Consider the following 13,409-nt stretch of genomic DNA (forward strand, 5'->3'; position numbering starts at 1 on the left):
GAGTCAACCAATATAGTCGAGTCAAGATAGTGTAAATGCTGCGTTCCTGTGCACCGAATGGAAATCTAGAACAAGGTAGGTCAGCCATTGGCACTCTCCCATCGTCTGTATCCTTGGTTTGTCCCGTCTCTAAACCTTGACCTTCGTCACTCGCTGCATTCATCCTCGTTGTGAAAACGTATTGTTACTTTGTTTCACCATCATGCTCAACATGCCTTGTTATACCCTGGCATCTGGCCGGTGTCACTGGAGGCCATGTTCAACCGAAACAGTGTAGCCGGGCCGCGAACAGGGTCAAGTTGGTGCCATTGAAGAGTGGATTTAAAAGTAAAGGATTCATAAACCTGACTTACCTGTGAAGCTCGTACTGCTGTTAGACGGAATGTAGTTGTATTAGAGTAGGTTCGGTCGTTTTATAGTACTGGCTGGTGCTTGTTTCGGGCAAATAATATGTTCCGATTGTTGGTGCTTTATGTTATCGGGAAGCTTGATCCAATATTGAGGTTGATTGAAGCCAGCTTCTGTTTGCTGCAAACAGATAACGTAAAACAATTGTTTTTCTTGGTTCTTCGTATTCCGGTTCGTTTGTCTGTCCTTGAGTGCTGTTCGATGTTTCTCCAGGACAAAGTCTTGAGCCCAAGGGATGACTGAGTTTGGTTAAAGGCTCCTGGGGTCGAGTTGTCGGTGTAATTTGAAAGCAAACTTGGTGCAAGAGGCAGCTGATGATGCATATGAGTTGTTCGATTCAGACAGAGTGGATGTCATAGGCAACTTATACTTGTTCGATTCGAAAGGCTCTTCACGGATTCGATCGTCGTGCTGTATATGGTATCCCACATCCACATGTGGGACTCCCGCACACCCAACAAGCAATCGCCTTCTTTCCCTGGCCCCCTGGCCTTCAAGACAGGTCAGATTAATGGCTGTCCACTATTTGTGCTTGTTCTTTCCCTTCTGCATCTGCGTCTGCTTTTGTTCCTGCGGGATAAAGAGGCTTGCTTGCATGCGTCCATTGGGTATCCGTACTTGAAGCTCCATACAGCTGTTTTCCCATCGCATTACCTGTATACATGTCCTTCACCACGAAAGGTCCCTTAGACGCACCCCCTCACCTGTCTCAATCCACCGTCACTTCTCTCCAACTCACATTGTTGCCGCACTAACGTACCGTGGCTATTTAACGGCTCTAGCCTTGAACTACGCGGTTCCTGAGTTTTGATGCGGTGCTGGGGTAACCAATCTGCGAGCATGTGTTTCCCAAAGACCCTGCAGCATGTCTATCGGCGTTAGAGCCGCCTAAGAACGACCGCCTACTGCTCTAGACGTTTCTATAGTCTTGATTCTTGTTTTGGAGTTGCTCATCATATCTTGTCTATTTTGTAGTGTGGCTGCTACCAGGCAGTCTTTCCAATTGTAAAGGCAGCAGATCTGGCTATCAGATTCCAGTGTAAGAGTAGACAGCATGGTCGCAGAGTCCGGTGGTCGTTTGCCACGTTGATCAAGACCTAGAATTCGACACACACCCCCCTCCCAGTATCAGTAACTACAGTGAAAGCAGGGTAGAGGTACGGGGCATCCCCACACCACAAGATGCTACTGCAGTACGTTGTGTGTACAGCACTTCACCATGATGCTGTGACTGCAGTGAAAGCAGGGCTGACGACCGGCCAGAGTCTCTTGACAAACCTGCGGGGATGCTTTCATGACTTTCAATGACTGCCCATGACTGCATCTCCCTTTGGTATGATTCCATTTTCCTTGGTAACAGGCTCTATCGCTGTCTCGATACACGGCGCACGTAGTGGAATGATATAGTCTGGATGTCTTTCCCTGACAGAACCCAGGTGTGTAAAAGGGATATATCAGAGAGCTTGACCTGATCTTCACCTTCTCCCTTCAGCTACTGTGTACTAGCCACGTCTGTGCTGAGCTTACAACTGTTCTTTCGACATTCCATAAGTCTTCCATGGCGCGGTCTTAGTAGCAAAGCCATGAGGTAGCCGGACCACGAAAGCGGCCCTGTTATGGATAGTAGCCCTGTGCACTTCCCGCTGCAGGCATGGCCTCGGCCATGTTCTCCTCGAAGTCTTGTCCCAGTCGAGTATACACAAGGTGGTGTCTTGATCTGCGGCCGTGTGGGGCGTTATGGTTCGTCCCGAGGACAGACAAGTGTCAGGAAGCAAGGGGATTCCCATGGCTTGCAATCTCGACGATTGACTTTTTCGGTAAAAGCAAGGGCTGTGGTTCGCTGATTCCTCCTGCTCTGTGCACCAGGCCCTGGTAGATTCGAGCTTGATGGCACCAGCGGCCCATTGGAAAAGCGACTGCAGGTCAAGGTCAACCATTGGGTTTACTCGTCCCCTACGGCACATCAAGTTCTCTTTACGACATTGTGCCGTCCTATCTTGACGACATAGCCTTCTTAGGTATTTACTGTCTTTCCTCGCCTAGTTTGGGACTTCGCTAGGACCGACCATAAGCCTTGCAACTTGCTTCCCCAACTTCAAGCTCAGGATAAGACATCCTGCAAGGATGTCGCCACTGAGGGGCCAAACATTGGCTTTGTAGACCATTCTGGGTCTTCTTTTTTGTTTCTATGACCCCTGACTGTTGTCCATGTTTGTCCAACTGAATCTTAGGGTTCTTCTGTCCGGGTCGATTGTTTCCGTAGTTGCGCAGCATCTTCGTTTTTTCATGTGTCACGCCAGCATAGCTATCCTGGTGAGCAAGTCGTCAAACCCCAAATAGGATCAAAGGTCGTGGTCACTTCTAGTTCCTCTGATACGGTGGTAACTCTTCTCGGCGATGAGCGTTTTCGAGGAGCTCGCACCTTAGTACCAACCTCTCCGCTATCCCCGTACGCTTTGTTGACCTACGGGCATTATGCGCATACGGTAGTTAGAGCAGAATTGAGGTCGACGGGGTCACAAACTCGTGACTGCTTGCGTGTCTTTATTGCAGCGATGGCAAATGACAATAGGGGGCTTTTGCATGGTCTCCATGCATGGCTGCCAGCTCACATGAATTGCTTCGTCCGTCTTGCCACCCGGCCATCGTGTAATTTGTGACCCTTTCAACTCCTTGGTCAAACCAGGTTGTTGACAGTTCAAAGGTAACTTCAAGACCAAACTGATGTACACAAGGCACGTAAAACGGGCAACGTGGCAACGTCCCTCTGGGTGAGACTGCAGCTTGACCATTGCATTCATGGGATTCCTAGAGGAGAAGGAGATTTAAATGCTTGTCGATGTTCCTTTGATACCGTCTCATCTCCTCCTTTTCATATCCTCCAGTAATACTCCTGGCGCCTCACTTAAGTCAACTTCAGTCGAACAAGGTCCCAAAATGATCTGCACGCTTCGCTCGACACAATCCCATACTTAATTAGCCACGCAAGGGAGCTATATATCACACTGACTCCGCTGAATGTGCTGTAGACCTTCGATTGGGGGCCAGGTGAGTGAGTGACTATGTATCCTTTACCTCTGGCTTCGATTTGGCCTTTCAACCACAAAGGATTGTTCAAACACATACGGCACAGCACTGAGCACTACAACCGTTTTGTCAGCAGTGCTACTGGTTGAGTTATAGAGTGTTGATAACGCCAGGTGTAGATACTTCGGAGTCGGTGTACCGGGCCATAACAACCACAAATTGGGAGTGGCTCGTTGCGATACTACGTAGACATGCATGACTGTATACCAAAAGGGTAGTCATAGTCTGTCTTTTCGCGACGGCAACACTCTCGCTCCTAAACGATCGGTGGGTGTGATAGCCCTAACCTAGTGACGAGCACAAGTGGCATCAGACACGAGCATGGAACATGGCGGTGACAAAGTACTCATCACAAGGTTCCATGACAAGGCATCTGGATACCAGTGAGCTGGCCTTCTGCTTCGGGAATGGCTTGCGTCTCGGGATACTGACTCGGCCGTGATGACTTCACAGCCTGCATGAGATAGTCAGCGTGAGAGGCTAGGGAGCTAGATTAAGGAATAGATTGATACTGGACCTCGAATTGGGCAGTGTTGGGCTCAACAGGGATGCATGCCAAATGCTTGATCTCTGTGGCCGGGATCGCAAAAGATTGTACCCTTCCGCGCCCATATATTGGGCGCCGATATCGTCTGCGTGTACACGCATTCGTTTGGGTGGGTAAATGCACCAAGCTACACACAAGGTGTAAGCTCACGTTTTGGGAGGCTCCGCCGTTATTGAGCATCCGGTTAGGTGAGGCAGTCAAGAACAGCCAACTTGTAGGTCAGGGTCTGGCTATCGAGATGGTTGTGTATCATGTGAACGATCTCGCCAGTCTTTTTGGGCACACAGACCATCGGCCTCCTCATGGCCTTAGCCTGATGATCACAACGGACCGGTTCAGCGGCCGGGCCGGGCCGCTTCTAGGTCTTCATGCCATCATGTCTGTCTCAGGTTGGGCTTTTGTTTGGTGATTGTGGGATGTCCATAGCGGGTTCGAATGATAGTATTCCGTTTCCCGGCGCTCTGTACTGCTTTCCCCGTTTTCTGACAAGCATCAAACGCTATTGCAAAGGTGGAGGGTTGCTGATGCTTGTTTGTCTGCCTATCTCACAACAATTTAGTGTATAAGAAGAGTGGCACAAGAACAAATTCAAACAAGCCACTGTGTTATTGAGGCTCCGATTCAGTATTGGCATACTGGCAAGAAAGATCCCGTGACTGGAACCGTCCGATGAGGTGTAGATTTGAGACGTTGCGACCAAACATTCCAATTCCAGTCTGAGCCAAATGCCTGGAATGCTGTAAATCATGTGTTCGAAGATTGCTGCGTGGGGGCTGCCCGCAACTGAGGAGGTAAGTCTCTCCAATCGAACTTTGAACCAATGGGGAATTTTATTACAGAGACTGGTGAAGAATTAGAGGCGAACAGTGGTTGGTTAGACTTATCACTCCTCTCTTCTAGTAGCGCGCTGTACTCAGAAACATCGCTGCCTGGTCCATGCCATTCCTAGCTCTTAATGTCCTTTATTCCGATCATCTGTACTCCAGCATTGTCTGGATGGATGGCTGGCTCGCCTTTGATCGCAAACATATGTTGAAGGGTGATGTCGATCGAATCCTAGTGTTGCAGCCATGTGGGGAGACCTGGCAAGCAAGGGGGGAGCTCAGGGGTCAGCGGCTGGAAAATGGATCTTCTGTCGTAGACGCGTTTCCATTGTCGCCGCATGGATAGTTGCTGAAAAGCATGATTGGCTGATATTAAGGTTCGAATATATCCTGGAAAGGCTAGGATCCTTTTTTTTTTTGTTGTTGTTGTTGTTGATGGCGCAAGATACGGACGGCATACAACCGTTAGTTAATAAGGCTGAGTTGTGAGAGCAAGCTCTGCATCGGTTGAGCCAATTCCAACAGCCGTTCCAGTCACAACAGGAGTCAATGGGTTCCCTCTTTGCCGCTTTAGGATAGGTAAATCTGCTAAGTATAGGCAATCGTGTGTGCACTATTCATTCTTGAGAGAGCATTGTGTACCCAGAAATAGTGTGCGATCCTGAACAACAGCAGTTCGAACGGAAAGTTTGTTTCATAAGCCGCGGTTTGTGCTTTGAATTACGGCAACCACGATATCAAACCTAAATCAACAAGAACGACGTACATCACTGAAGTCCTTACTAGGAATTAAGCTCTTTGGCGTAGGGAGTGACTCGGGTATCGCATGGTCCGAGAAGGGAACGGGGCCTTGCCAACAATTGCCGCGCCTGAGTCTACCCATTGAGCGACACGAGGGTCTTCCTGTCTGCGAGGGCGCAGAATCTGGCCGCAGCTTCAGGTGAGTTGACAACCACGTCACAACGCCGAGAAAACGCGTGGCTGTGAAGATGTGTTAGTTGGTCATAGCAAGTGATTAAAGAGTGGGACAGAACTTTTGCGAAATAGTCCAACTCTCGTCCGTCCTAATTGCTTTTTTACGTCAAGGTGGTGATAGTTGTGTATAGAAGGCGTACACAGAAAACAGTGAAAGGTTCCTGGCAGCCACTTGAAACAGGGGATCGTGTGCAGGACGACGTCAGCACAAGCTGAACAAAGTAGCCATGGGTTAAACGTTGCATGAACACCGCTCATCTCTAAGTAGCTTCTCAAGGCAGAGGCGTGCAACAACAGCCTGAACGGTTGACGAGGCAAGTTCAGCGCCTGGAGTGCCAAGCGCGACCTTGTGAGACAACATTCATTCGTACGTTGAAAGAGATCTTCCGGGTGGCTGTGATGGACATATGCATGTGGAGGCAGATGTGATGTGATGTGTATGATGTGCTGCAAGTGGGTGTGCGTGCCTGCGGTAGCTTGCAGGACTAGCGCGCGGATAGTTTGTTTTGTTATTGCGTCGTCGGGTGACAGGCGATGTTTACCTGAGTAGTAGTAAGCAAGTAAGTAGCAGTAGGCAGACACATTGGGCAACGTATGTATAATGGACTTTTCTTTGTTGTCACGTTAGAATGAGGGCGGTGTGAACAAGACACGAACCAACAGAGCTACCTATCTTGGTAAGAATCCAGGTATCGTTCAGGACGGTGGCCTGGAAAAGGGCCAGCTGCCTGCCTTGGGTACTGACCTACATAGATGCCTGGTAGGCACCTGCCCGGGCAGGTAAGTACCCTGAGTACCACTGATTTTGATATGGCAGGTGCGTGTTACGTAGACTTGACTGAGGGGGGGAAGAAGGAAGGTTGGGCGAAAGAGCTACTATGTATCTACCTAGATAGGTAGTCACGAAGTGGAAATTATATGTAATTTCTGCCAAGTTGCAATACTTGAATGCACAATTTAATGGGATTGAATGCAAGTACGATAGATAATAGCTGGGACGGTTTCTGATTTGCTCCTCAATTTCCTACTGTCCTATCAAGACTTAAGTGCTTGCTTCTCAGGTCTCCTGACCACGCACCATCTTTGAAAACGGTACCTGAGGTCCTGAACACCTAAATCGACCTATGGCAGGTGCCGCTCCATGCGCCTTCGTCGTAAGACTAAGTTAAGTTCAGCCGTTAGTGTTAGTGGCCGCTTACGCACGTCCCCATCCCTGTCTAACCACATATGTCCTTCCATCTCCACCTCTTCCCCTCAACTCCAAGATTCAACGACTTCAATGTCCTATCTTATTGCCTTCGAATGTCCCAGATCACATACATACAAACATACAGTTGCTGCTCTGTCCCAATAACGGCTTCATACCTGATCTTGCCTAAAAAATACCTGGCAAATCATTTGATATATACCAAGTATTAACGAGACTGTGTATTCCTAGTCACACACCGGTCATTCCTTTGGCGAAAACGCAAAGAACGAAGTGCCGAAAAGACTGGCAAACCATTTCAACCTACCTTACCTTGCTGTTGCCGTTTCTACAATTTAGCGCACTTCTCTTTATAAATCGATAGTTCATCGCTGAGCCAATTCGTGTTCGGCGGTCAACAGTTTCAACATCAACTGGAGTCCTCGCGCCGCTTGGCCAGTTCTTAGACTGCCGACCCATCGGGCACACTGGTCACGGCCGATTAAAGAGACCATATCGGCGACCGCACTTCTTACGCGCCGCATTTATCCCTCCTCGCGTTTTGCCTCATCGCCACTTTCTTTTCTGTCGGCTTCTCCGGCTTCCGTCTTGTTCCTTAACCAGAAGTCCACATCGGTGCGTTGTCTGTCACAATTTACACATCAACTGTCACAGCCAGGTCTGCGGAGCCTCAACCAAGCGGCACATGTGACAACTAGTTGACACCTGCTTGACACTTGGTTGCCCTCGCCTCTTGCCTGCGTTTTGCCGGCTTGCTTGAGCTCCACGATTTGGGTCTTCTTGGTCTCAGAAGTTGTCTCGTCGTGCACTCCCCGTCATTCTCACACCCTTGGCCGGTACTCTCCCGACGCCTGTTGCACGCCCAGCATCAACACCAACTTGTGATGAACGCTGTTGCCACATCGCCTGGCCAAGTCACCTCGCAGGTAAATCAAATGTCGCTCGCGTCGCCCCATGACGAGAAGCCCGGCTGTTTAGCTCTAGACGAACATGGAAGAGCACCCAGCCCTGCAACTTCTCTCATTACTGATGCCCGACCAGACGTTGCCCCAATGGATCCCAGCTTCTGTCCAGAGGTACCCCCAGCCTCCTCGGTTGTTGGCACTTCTCCCGTTTCTTTGTTCTTGAGAAGCACTGGGGGCAAGGTCAGACTATCAGAGACCATGGTCCAGTATCAATCTCTCGAGGATCTTCCAAACGAGGTTTTGTTTCATATTATGGGTTTCTTGGACGTCAATGACCTCCTGTCAACGTCGAGGGTAAGTAGCCATCATCTACCGTTAGCAAAAACTCAGTCCACTCCCTGATGATATCTCGGAGATACACATGCAAGCTACCTGACGACCGTCCTGTCCTGATAACCCAAGGTCTCTGATTCTTGAGGCTGATAGAGAACTAGACAAGCCATCTTCTTCGCGATATATCTCAAGCTCCTATCTTGCACCATTACCGGCTCCTGCGAGTTAGAACCGATCTTACATCGCGTCTTTGGTCTCCGTCTCGGCCGTCTCTTGCTGACCTTATTGCTCGCTCCATTTTCAGGACAAATACTTCCATAGTTTCACGGCGCCTGGCCCGATCCTTGGTCTCGATCCGGCTATCTCGACGTTTGGCAGCAAGGCCTTCGGCCGCATCCTTAGTCGAGCGTTCAGTTTTGCCAAAGGAGTGTGTGCCCGGCATGAGCTCAGTGCATGTCGCGCCTGCGATTGTTGCTAAGAAGAAGGCTATCGAGAAGGAGAAGGTCAAAGATGGGCTTCGACAATGGATAGCGTCCCGATGGAGGCGTGAAGTTAGAGAGCGGCAAGATGGTGTAAGAAAATGGGAGGAGAGCCGTGGGGTAGGGCGCGTGTGGAGGCTCCGTAGATTTTGGGAAAGTGTCAGCCGCGGCGAGGATTAGTTATGACCCCGGTAAGTTGGTGAACATGCCTTGTGTGAGGTGAATAGCTGTAGCATGACAGATAAAGTCTTGTTGTGTCAGCTACCAGGCTATTGTATGTTGTGCCATCGCATCTGGTTCCTTTCTGCAGTTCTTTTTGTCAAGTGGTCACGACTCCGGCGAGGAATTGGCGGCTCTCGGTAATGGCTCTCATCCTGTTAGCAGGACTGCTTGTATGATACATTATGTAGGTGGTCTGGTGATGATACAAAATCGATAAACTCCGTCCCTTGCATTGGGCTGCTTCAGGCCGCTGGCGAGCGTTTCATCAACAGGCAATGCTTATTGCTCTTTCAAGCTTGTGATCCTTCTTAGGCTTTTCGAAATCTGAAGCCATCCCAATCATCGTCCTCGTCTTCGTCATCATCCTCCTCGTCCTCCTCGTCCTTCTCTTTGATAACGGGCGTTTCTGAGTTTTCCTTGCCCAGACTCGTCGGTTTTTCAGGTTGGCCATCTTGACTGAAACTCTCACCACGTTTGCGCAACGCTTCTCGTTTCTCTTTCAAGCGCCTCACGCGCGCTTCGAGCTCTTCCATCTCCTCAAACTCTTCCTCCAACGCGCGGGTGGCCTCTTCCTTTTCGTCCTCTAGATCAGCGTCGACCTGGGCGCGTTGCTTTTCTGCCTCGGCCTCTTTCAGGGCCTCTGCAGCGGCTACTTCCTCTGCCGTCATGGCTGGAGCAGATATGACTGCGTCTTCGTCATAAGGAGCTGTTGTAGCGGCGATATCGGCTTCAAATGCTGCCCACTCTGCCTCATCGACGGAGGCTGATGCGGCAGCTTGTCGCTCGTCCGTCGCCAAGCTACTAGGCCGGCGTGAGGGGAGTGTTGTGGTGCCGTTCTGGGTGGTAAGATTGTTAGACTGGCCTCCAGGAGTAGAAGATGAAGAGCCGTCTCGGTGTGCCGGGGTTGCAGGTCGCGATGGAATTTGTAGCTCAATCCCTTGTGATGGTGTCGCCGACGTCCTTCTTGTCAATCGAGGTGGTGTTAAGTTCTGCTCCCTAGAATTATCCCCTTCCAGGTCTTCTGTTTTGTTTCGTTTCCGTCTGCTATCGTTCATATCGATATCTCCATCCCCATCGTCGATGGCCTCTTCGGTATCGTCATGTTTTCGTTTTTGTGCAGATTGTTGGGCATTACGTCCATTTGAGGAGGCTGCGGTTTGGGCTTTGATCAAGCGAGTCTTGTGCGCCTCGCCCCGGACATGTGAGTCCCATAGCGTCTCAGTTTTGATCTGCTCGTGGCAGAGGGTACAGAGCAGTTTGCCTGCTTCGGAGTAGGAGGCGTAAGGGTGTTCGATACGACGAGCGGCGCGCTGCTGCCGTAAAAGAGATCGTACGTCAGACATGGCTATAAAATTGTGGTGGACCGTGGTTTAGGTATAAAGAAAAAGGGTGCTGCAGCAGAAATCGACTCCAGGTCGAGAGAGAATGCGATTGCCGTTGTTAGATCGTCCAATTATTTGCGTAGATAAGGAGCAATGTCTTTCACGGGGAGCAGCATCAGATAAACAAGTGTAATGAGAGAGAGAAGAAGAAGAAAGTGATGAAGAATAGCTATGACGTTGGGGGGTTGAAGAATCAGGGTCGTCAAGAGGGTAACAAGGTGAGGTCAGCAACCACCGACGATTAGCCGGCGCAAATCTAGAGCTCAGGTAATTGTATCCTTGAACCTGGCCTATTGTCGTTTTATCTGTAAAGTTTAATGAAGATCAATGACAATCTTGCATTCAAGAAATTGTGAACATTGTTTACCAAATATTCCATTCTGTTCGTACTAAGGAACTTGGTCTGTGGTTGCTTTCACGTGGATTCCAAACATCCCGTCAGTCCAACTCCTCCCCCACTACTAACTACCTACAAGGGAGCTTTACCCAGGAACACTTGTAGGTGCTCGCTCACTCATAAGAGCCGCATGCCAAACCTTGTCCTGACTCAAAGAGCCGCACTCTTGACTTTTTGACTCGTTTGCTTTTCTCAACTACCTAGTCTGTCCTTCACAAGGTGATCTCGTCGCAGCAGCTCAAAAAAAAAATGGCCGAACAGCAACAGGAGGCCCAGGCCCTCTCCTCCATGTTCCCTAATCCGCCGCCCTTTTGGCAAGAGTTCACACCTGAAAGGATATCGCGGATTCAAGAACTAAGGACACCGTATACTGCCGAGAATGGCGGGGATCCTTTGACGGTTCGTGTGCCTGATGTTCCAGAAGATCTCATCAGTCTGCAACCACCAGCTGAGCCGGCAGATGGGCGCTGGCGCGTGTTTGGTGACCAGTACATGGTAAGTCTTCCCGAGTATGCCTCTTTTATGTGTGAAATCTAACTGTCGTTGTCCAGCTCGATGACAAGCTCCCAACTCTAGAGGATCAGGGTATCACAAATCTCCCCTCATCATCACAGTCCGAATCAAAGGACGCCAAGCGCTTTGACCGCGCTTTTGAACTCAAGCGCCTAGCCAAATCTCTTCTTCTGAACTTCCTTGAGCTTTCTGGCACATTATCACGGAACCCGTCACATGCTGAAGCAAAGGTTCAAGACTTACGTACTCTCTTCATCAATTTCCATCACATTCTGAACGAGTATCGGCCGCATCAAGCACGGGAATCTGTTATCGCACTCATGCAGGAACATCTCGACCGCACGCGTACTGAAACTATGGCTATACGGACGCAAGTGGACAAGGCTCGCCGGGTACTCGATGGCTTGGGAAGCTTGAGCGTGCCTGATGTGCCAACGGCTCTGGGGCAACAGGCTGATGAGCAAAACAGGGATGCGCTCGCGAAACAAAGAGAAGCAGATGTATGGGCTACCACGGATGCTTTATTTACTTGAATAATGGATTATGAAGCGAATGACACGACAATATCCACACCACCAGATTTATTTATTTTTTGCTACTCGGGAAGTCGTAAGGAAATCATCGGCCCTGACAGGCGCAACAGGCAAAAAAAAAACTAGATGAGATGGTCGCTTATTTTGTTTTGTTTGAGCATTTCAGGTCGGACTTTGGCCACGATTGTGTGCATCTGGAATAAGGCCAGCACTTGAGATAAGGACAGGAGCCTAAACACTACACAGAAATATGCGCGTAAACACAGAAACATACAGAGAGGTGTCCAGTGCCAGACGGCCAAGACTCGTCATAAAACTCGATTCAGTCTTTTTGATGGGCTCAAGAGATCGCAGTAGCAGCGAAAGGTTCTGACCTTCATGCGGGTATTTGGAGAAGATGAATACGAGAAAGCAATAACGTTATCTGGGTAGCAGAGGGAGATTGACGTAATAATGTAACCTCAGTAATACAATAGAGAAAGACAACTGTAAATCAGGCCTAGTAAAGCTAAACATTTGCGTTGCCGCGAGACATTATATGCTATAGCTTTGTTGAATCTTTTTGTTATTGTATTTAATTTATAAGGTTATTATCACATCGACTAGCCTTTCCATAGCATCGTAGTTCATTCTTCATAGTCCTTTCAAGTATGCGCCGCCAGAAACGACAGCATTTCCGTATAAAACTCCCGAATTCCATGTTATTCTGTAAAGTGAAGAATGCCTCTTTACAGGATAGTGCAAGGGATGCAGCAGCATTCGTAGTCACCGCATTCGATGCACTTGGTCTTGGTGCCTGTGGCCTCGGAGGGCTTGATGATGGATTCGGCGATTGAAGTGGCGGCGCTGCCAGGACCGTTTCGGTCGTAGAGGCACTTGGAGGATCCGCAGGCCATTTTGGAGGTTGCTTGGGAGTTGTTGACAGGAGAAGGTTTGAGGTGGATATTCGTGTGGTGGCGCGACGGATCTACAGTGAGTGGGCTTCTTAGCTTCTGGACCGCTTCAATGACGTGGGTTCAAGTCGGCAATGCTTACCAGCGTGCAGACGAAGTGAGAGGCTCTGGAGTTTAAGGAGAAGAAAGCTGTCGGGTGTGAGATTGAGAGTGAAATGAAGTGAAGGTGAGGGTTGGGTTAGAGTTAGACTTCAAGCTTGGGCCATGAAATGAACCATGGAAGACGACGTCTGCCCGCTTGTCGCTCTCCTATTGTGCGGATACGTACCTTGTTCCTACTATTTTGGGTGCCATGATTGCGTCACCAAAGAGTCCTTGTTGTGGGGGTGGGTTTCAAGTTTCAACGTGTGCACCCTGGATTTGATCCGATGTCCCTTGGCAGATATAGATCCTTCAAGCTACAAGCTAAGCCTCAACAGCTAACGTATTCAATCATTCGAACGCGATATGAATCTCCATTACTGGCAAACCATTTCTCAACTACTAGACTAGATGATTAAAGACACTATCTTTGCAAATAGTACATGAGTATTGCTTGCTCGCCCACTGAGAACAAAGGCGGATCATCAACTCAGCACCTTGATAGCTGGTTGAAGCCTTAAATAAGAACATCTTCCCACTTCATCTTCTGAGCGACCACTATA

At 49.3% G+C, this 13,409-nt stretch overlaps 7 protein-coding genes across 7 annotated transcripts; 3 read left to right on the forward strand and 4 right to left on the reverse strand.

Moving 5' to 3' along the window:
- Window positions 1-1,709: 1,709 nt before the first annotated feature.
- Window positions 1,710-3,200, reverse strand: FGSG_12720 (uncharacterized protein; the record flags this gene model as incomplete). The annotated part of the gene is made up of 6 exons (XM_011325578.1): window positions 1,710-1,830; window positions 1,936-2,324; window positions 2,602-2,718; window positions 2,831-2,872; window positions 2,894-2,938; window positions 3,021-3,200. 6 exons carry the CDS (start codon window positions 3,198-3,200, stop codon window positions 1,710-1,712), a joined length of 894 nt encoding a protein of 297 aa, XP_011323880.1.
- Window positions 3,201-4,788: 1,588 nt separating this feature from the next.
- Window positions 4,789-5,212, forward strand: FGSG_12721 (uncharacterized protein; the record flags this gene model as incomplete). Its single annotated transcript, XM_011325579.1, has 2 exons — window positions 4,789-4,833; window positions 4,946-5,212. 2 exons carry the CDS (start codon window positions 4,789-4,791, stop codon window positions 5,210-5,212), a joined length of 312 nt encoding a protein of 103 aa, XP_011323881.1.
- Window positions 5,213-5,543: 331 nt separating this feature from the next.
- FGSG_12722 (uncharacterized protein) lies at window positions 5,544-6,107 on the reverse strand. Its single transcript, XM_011325580.1, has 2 exons — window positions 5,901-6,107; window positions 5,544-5,847 (listed from the first exon to the last, which is right to left on the reverse strand). The coding sequence occupies exons 1-2, from the start codon at window positions 6,097-6,099 to the stop codon at window positions 5,615-5,617; spliced, it is 432 nt and encodes a 143-aa protein (XP_011323882.1). The 5' UTR covers window positions 6,100-6,107; the 3' UTR covers window positions 5,544-5,614.
- A 1,825-nt stretch (window positions 6,108-7,932) lies between these two features.
- On the forward strand, window positions 7,933-9,187 carry FGSG_05358 (uncharacterized protein; the record flags this gene model as incomplete). Its single annotated transcript, XM_011325581.1, has 5 exons — window positions 7,933-8,307; window positions 8,448-8,858; window positions 9,013-9,039; window positions 9,076-9,141; window positions 9,176-9,187. The coding sequence occupies 5 exons, from the start codon at window positions 7,933-7,935 to the stop codon at window positions 9,185-9,187; spliced, it is 891 nt and encodes a 296-aa protein (XP_011323883.1).
- Window positions 9,188-9,295: 108 nt separating this feature from the next.
- FGSG_05359 (uncharacterized protein) lies at window positions 9,296-10,330 on the reverse strand (the record flags this gene model as incomplete). Its single annotated transcript, XM_011325582.1, has 1 exon — window positions 9,296-10,330. The coding sequence occupies one exon, from the start codon at window positions 10,328-10,330 to the stop codon at window positions 9,296-9,298; it is 1,035 nt and encodes a 344-aa protein (XP_011323884.1).
- Window positions 10,331-11,015: 685 nt separating this feature from the next.
- Window positions 11,016-11,812, forward strand: FGSG_05360 (uncharacterized protein; the record flags this gene model as incomplete). Its single annotated transcript, XM_011325583.1, has 2 exons — window positions 11,016-11,261; window positions 11,318-11,812. The coding sequence occupies 2 exons, from the start codon at window positions 11,016-11,018 to the stop codon at window positions 11,810-11,812; spliced, it is 741 nt and encodes a 246-aa protein (XP_011323885.1).
- A 550-nt stretch (window positions 11,813-12,362) lies between these two features.
- On the reverse strand, window positions 12,363-12,982 carry FGSG_05361 (uncharacterized protein). Its single transcript, XM_011325584.1, has 2 exons — window positions 12,848-12,982; window positions 12,363-12,779 (listed from the first exon to the last, which is right to left on the reverse strand). The coding sequence occupies exon 2, from the start codon at window positions 12,706-12,708 to the stop codon at window positions 12,541-12,543; it is 168 nt and encodes a 55-aa protein (XP_011323886.1). The 5' UTR covers window positions 12,709-12,779; window positions 12,848-12,982; the 3' UTR covers window positions 12,363-12,540.
- Between the last annotated feature and the right edge of the window lie 427 nt (window positions 12,983-13,409).

Source organism: Fusarium graminearum, chromosome 3, assembly GCF_000240135.3.
Source record: "Fusarium graminearum PH-1 chromosome 3, whole genome shotgun sequence".
NCBI lineage: Eukaryota > Fungi > Ascomycota > Sordariomycetes > Hypocreales > Nectriaceae > Fusarium > Fusarium graminearum.